This window comes from Mandrillus leucophaeus, unplaced genomic scaffold, assembly GCF_000951045.1.
Source record: "Mandrillus leucophaeus isolate KB7577 unplaced genomic scaffold, Mleu.le_1.0 Scaffold61, whole genome shotgun sequence".
Classification (NCBI taxonomy): domain Eukaryota; kingdom Metazoa; phylum Chordata; class Mammalia; order Primates; family Cercopithecidae; genus Mandrillus; species Mandrillus leucophaeus.
Window position 1 is genome coordinate 1777841 of NW_012106586.1, and position 5111 is coordinate 1782951.

The 5111-nt window shown below is 44.3% G+C and overlaps 1 protein-coding gene across 1 annotated transcript in view; it reads left to right on the plus strand.

The window, feature by feature from the left end:
* PARP4 (poly (ADP-ribose) polymerase family, member 4) overlaps positions 1 to 5111 on the plus strand; it is a 122160-nt gene that overhangs the window by 48654 nt on the left and 68395 nt on the right. Inside the window, exons 11-12 of the mRNA XM_011999941.1 lie at positions 1587 to 1724; positions 3750 to 3845. Of these exons, the coding sequence (XP_011855331.1) occupies positions 1587 to 1724; positions 3750 to 3845 (234 nt within the window). The remainder of the gene's footprint in view (positions 1 to 1586; positions 1725 to 3749; positions 3846 to 5111) is intronic.

The window sequence follows — 5111 nt, forward strand, 5'->3', positions numbered from 1 at the left end:
TAACATTTGGGTGTAGAACATAACCCAGCCTGAATCACCCCGATGCTGCTCACCCCGGGGGTGTGCTGAGCCAGCTCTGTGAAGGAAGAGCCCTGGTCTGGAATATTTGCTGAGTTCTGGGAAGCAAATACTCCCACCATAGCTAATGTCAAGGTACTGACCTGAGGCCACTGGACATGGGGTTGGGAGATGTGCCCTTCCTCCCACCACAGCTGCCCTCAGGCATACCCTAGTCCCCCCCCCACCACTGCCCCATCTTAGCTACCCACTCAGAGCCAGTGTGGGGTCTCTCTGTCGCTCATTCCCACATACCCGTGTTCTGTCAATTCTGCCTTCAAAGTGTCCTTCATCCGTCGGCTCACTTCCGTTCACCTCGCCGCCATCTTTCATCCGGGTCACGTTATCCCGTCTACAACGTCCTTCCGGATGTTCTCTCCACTCCTGGCCCGTCCACCCCGTAACAACCAGTGAGGGCTTCAAAGAGACATTTTATGGCGCCACATTCCACCACATGTCACCTCCCAAGAGAGGCCTTTCTTGACGGCCCTCTCTCCAAACCTAGTTGGTTTCCTAAACAGCACTTAAAAATAAGGTCTTTGATAACTTATTTTTTTTTCTTTTTTTGAGACGGAGTCTCGCTCTGTTGCCAGGCTGGAGTGCAATGGCGCGATTTCGGCTCACTGCAACCTCCGCCTCCTGGCTTCAAGCGATTCTCCTGCCTCAGCCTCCTGAGTAGCTGGGACTACAGGTGTGCACCACCACGCCCCACTAATTTTTGTATTTTTAGTAGAAACGGGGTTTCACCATGTTGGCCAGGATGGTCTCGATCTCCTGACCTTGTGATCTGCCTGCCTCGGCCTCCCAAAGTGCTGGGGTTACAGGCGTGAGCCACCACACCCGGCCAATAACTTTGTTTTCTTTGAGACAGAGTCTCGTTCTGTCACCCAGGCTGGAGTGTGGTGGCATGATCTCGGCTCACTGCAACCTCTACACCACCCCCTGCCTCCGGTTCAAGTGATTCTCCTTTCTCAGCCTCCTGAGTAGCTGAGACTACAGGTGTGCACCACCATGCCCTGCTAATTTTTGTATTTTTAGGAGAGATAGGGTTTCAATAGTTGCCCAGGCTGGTCTCAAACTTCTGGGCTCAAGTGATCCAACTGTCTTGGCCTCCCAAAGTGTTGGGATTGCAGACCTGAGCCACCATGCCCAGCCAGAAGTTGCATTCTTTTTTTTTGTTGTTGTTGTTGTTAAGAGACATGGTGTTGCTCTGTTGCCCAGAACAATAATTATACATTCCATATACTATTATATATTTGACAAAATTGGGATCATACTGTGTATAAAGTTTTGTAATCTACTTCTAAATTTTATATTTTAGTGTATGCTTTACTACATATCCTTATTTGTTTAAAGAATGGATTTTTTAAATACCTGCATAATACTTCTAAGATATGTTGTGTTGTGACTCATTGAATCAGTTTCCTGATAATGGACATTTGGACTCTTTTGGGATTTCTTCTGCTATAACGACTTTTTGTTTTGTTTCCAATTATGTAATCTAAAGGCTTTTCTTCTAATTTTTACAGTAAGAGTCCAGTGGATATCTTGCAGATATTTAGAGTTGGCAGAGTGATCGAAACCACAGAGTTTTTGAGCAGACTTGGCAATGTGAGGCCCTTGTTGCATGGTTCTCCTGTACGAAACATCGTAGGAATCTTGTGTCGGTAAGAGTAGCCATCTTTATTTTTCAAAAATTTCAGCCTCACAAACGTAAAGTGTTTTACTTTTTTTTTTCCTACTTTTTTTCTATATTACATGGGTCTTTTCAGTTAAAATCAGCTAGCTTACTGCATTCTGGAGAGAATTGCACAGTTTATAGTGAAGTGTGTGATGTAAATTACATATTTATGGCTGGGCATGGTGGGTCACACCTGTAATCCTAGCACTTTGGGAGGCTGAGGCAAAAGAATCACTTGAGGCCAGGGGTTCAAGACCAACCTGGAAAACCAGCAAGACCTCATCTCTATTTTGAAGAATTATGTATTTATCATTTTTTAAATGTAGTACATAGGTATGAATTGCTTCTTGCAGACTGTATCATAAGAAGAAAAGTGATTCTATATTCATGACTCTTCCGTGTGTATCTAATCTAGGGATAGCCCAATATTTAAAGAGAAGAGTCCAGAAATTAGAATGCGCACCAGACAACATGAGCTGTTTATTTGAAACATAACTCTAAGATTCTGTTTGTTTTGAATTACTACTTAATATTAGGGTTGAAACAAGTCATAGGAGCAGGAGAAAATATTATTAAATGTAGATCCATTAATTATTCAGAAGAAACTTAAAAAGAAACATACAAGATCTACCTGGGGAAAAAAAAGAAAAAACAAAAACCCATTAAACTGCTAGTGAGGGACCCAAAAGACAACTTGCGTTAATCAGAAGGATGCCAGTTTTTCTTGGATTAATCTATAGGTTTAGTGCTATCATGATAAAATTACCAATAAGATTTTTTTAAAGAAGTGAAAAGCTGATTCTACAACACATATTTTTTTTAATTTTGAAATTACCAGAATAATCCTGGAAAAGAAGCATAATGAGGGTGACATTAATATTAAACACAAGTGAACTCAAAAACACAGAAGATTTAGGATATGATACAAATAGATCTTATCTCTGTGGAAGAAAGACAAGTTCTTCAATACTATCTATAGAGATGAATGGGTAACCACAAGGAAAAAATATAAAGTTGGACCCTTCCCTCATTTCTCATACTTAAGCTCCAGATAGAGCAAATATTTACATATTTGAAATCAAACCATAAAAGTATACTAAATGAAAAATGGGAGAATCTTTTAAAAATAATCTTTAAGTAGGTATGAACTTTTTTTTTTTTTTTTTTTTTTGAGATGGAGTCTCGCTCTGTAGCCCAGGCTGGAGTGCAGTGGCCGGATCTCAGCTCACTGCAAGCTCCGCCTCCCGGGTTCCCGCCATTCTCCTGCCTCAGCCTCCTGAGAAGCTGGGACCACAGGCGCCGCCACCTCGCCCGGCTAATTTTTTGTATTTTTTAGTAGAGACGGGGTTTCACCGTGTTAGCCAGGATGGTCTCGATCTCCTGACCTCGTGATCCGCCGGTCTCGGCCTCCCAAAGTGCTGGGATTACAGGCTTGAGCCACCGCGCCCGGCCGGTATGAACTTTTTAAGTAGGACCAAAACCCAAAAGCTGTTTTACAAACTTCATTCAATCTCCTAATATGAAATTCAAACAAGATGGGTGTGGTGGCTCACGCCTGTAGTCCCAGCACTTTGGGAGGCCGAGGTGGGCGGATCACAAGGTTGGGAGATCTGGCTAACACGGTGAAACCCCGTCTCTACTAAAAATACCAAAAATTAGCCGGGCGAGGTGGCGGACGCCTGTAGTCCCAACTACTCGGGAGGCTGAGGCAGGAGAATGTTGTGAACCCGGGAGGCGGAGCTTGCAGTGAGCTGAGATCGCATCACTGCACTCCTGCCTGGACGACACAGCGAGATTCCGTCTCAAAAAAAAGAAATTCAAACAATAGATGTTTATATAATAAAAGGCAGAAATCTCCCTTTACTTGTGTTCCTAGAAACAACCATGGTTTCACCCTGATTGCAGAGTTCTCTGAATGCCAGAAGTTCAGTAGGAACCTGCCAAAGTTCTGAGCGAGGCAGAGATGCAGTCAGCGTTGGGCTTACACCTTATCCTGCCCTTCTCTTTTCAGAGGGTTGCTTTTACCCAAAGTAGTGGAAGATCATGGTGTGCAAAGAACAGACGTCGGAAACCTTGGAAGTGGGATTTATTTCAGTGATTCGCTCAGGTATGTTTGATCCTTAATCACAGAATCGTTACTACTTACTGTGTGTTTTCTTCTGTCTTTCCTTGGTGAGGGAGTTTCTCAACCAAAACACAGATTTATCAATTATATATGACCTCAATATGCCTGGAATCCTATTTCATCTTCAACATCCTTGATAATGTTTAAATCTGCCTTTGGGTCAGACATGGTGGCTCACGCCTGTAATCCCAGCACTTTGGGAGGCCAGCGCAGGAGTTTAAAACCAGTCTAGGCAACATAGCGAGACCCGATCTCTACACAAAATTTAAAAAATTAGCTGTGCATGGTGGCACTAATAGAACCTATAGTTCTAGCTACTGGGGAGGCTGAGGCAGGAGGATCACTTGAGTCCAGGAGTTCAAGGCTGGAATGAGCTATGATTATGCCACTGCAGTCCAGCGTGGGCAACACAGTGAGAAGAACTCCATGTACATCATCTGCCAACCTCATAATTGGTATTGTGACATCATTTCATGCGAGGAAACAGACTCAGAGAGGTCAGGGAACTTGCCTAAGGTTGCAGAGCTAATTAAAGGGTGGAAACTGAGTTCAGGCCCAGGACAAAGGATAATGATCCAAGATATTTAAAAGAGTTCCTACAAATCAATAAGGAAAAGATAAGCAACCCTGTAAGCAGATGTGCAAAAGACTTGAATAGAAACTTAATAGCAAAGAAAACGAGCTGGGGCCAGGTGCAGTGGTTCATGCCTATAATCCCAGCACTTTGGGAGGCCAAGGCAGGTAGATCACTTGAGGCCAGGAGTTTGAGACCAGCCTGGCCGATGTGGCGAAACCCCATCTCTACTAAAAATACACAAATTAGCTGGGCGTGGTGGCGTGCACCTGTAGTCCCAGCTACTCGAGAGGGTGAGACAGGAGAATCGCTTGAACCCAGGAAGCAGCGATTGCAGTGAGCCAAGATCACACCACTGCACTCCAGCCTGGGTGACAGAGCAAGACTGTGTCTCAAAAAACGAGCTGAGTGCAGTGACACACACCTGTAGTGCCAGCTGCTGAGGAGTTTGAGGCAGAAAGATTGCTCAACTCCAGGAATTTGAGATTAGCCTGGGCAACACAGCAAGACCCCATCTCTAAAAAAACTTTTTAAAATTAGCCAGGCATTGTGTCATGCACCTGTAGTCCAAACTACTCAGGAGGCTGAGGCAGGAGGATTGCTTGAGCCCAGCAGTCCAAGGCCACAGTGAGATATGACTGAACCACTACCACCAGCTTGGGAGACAAAGTGAG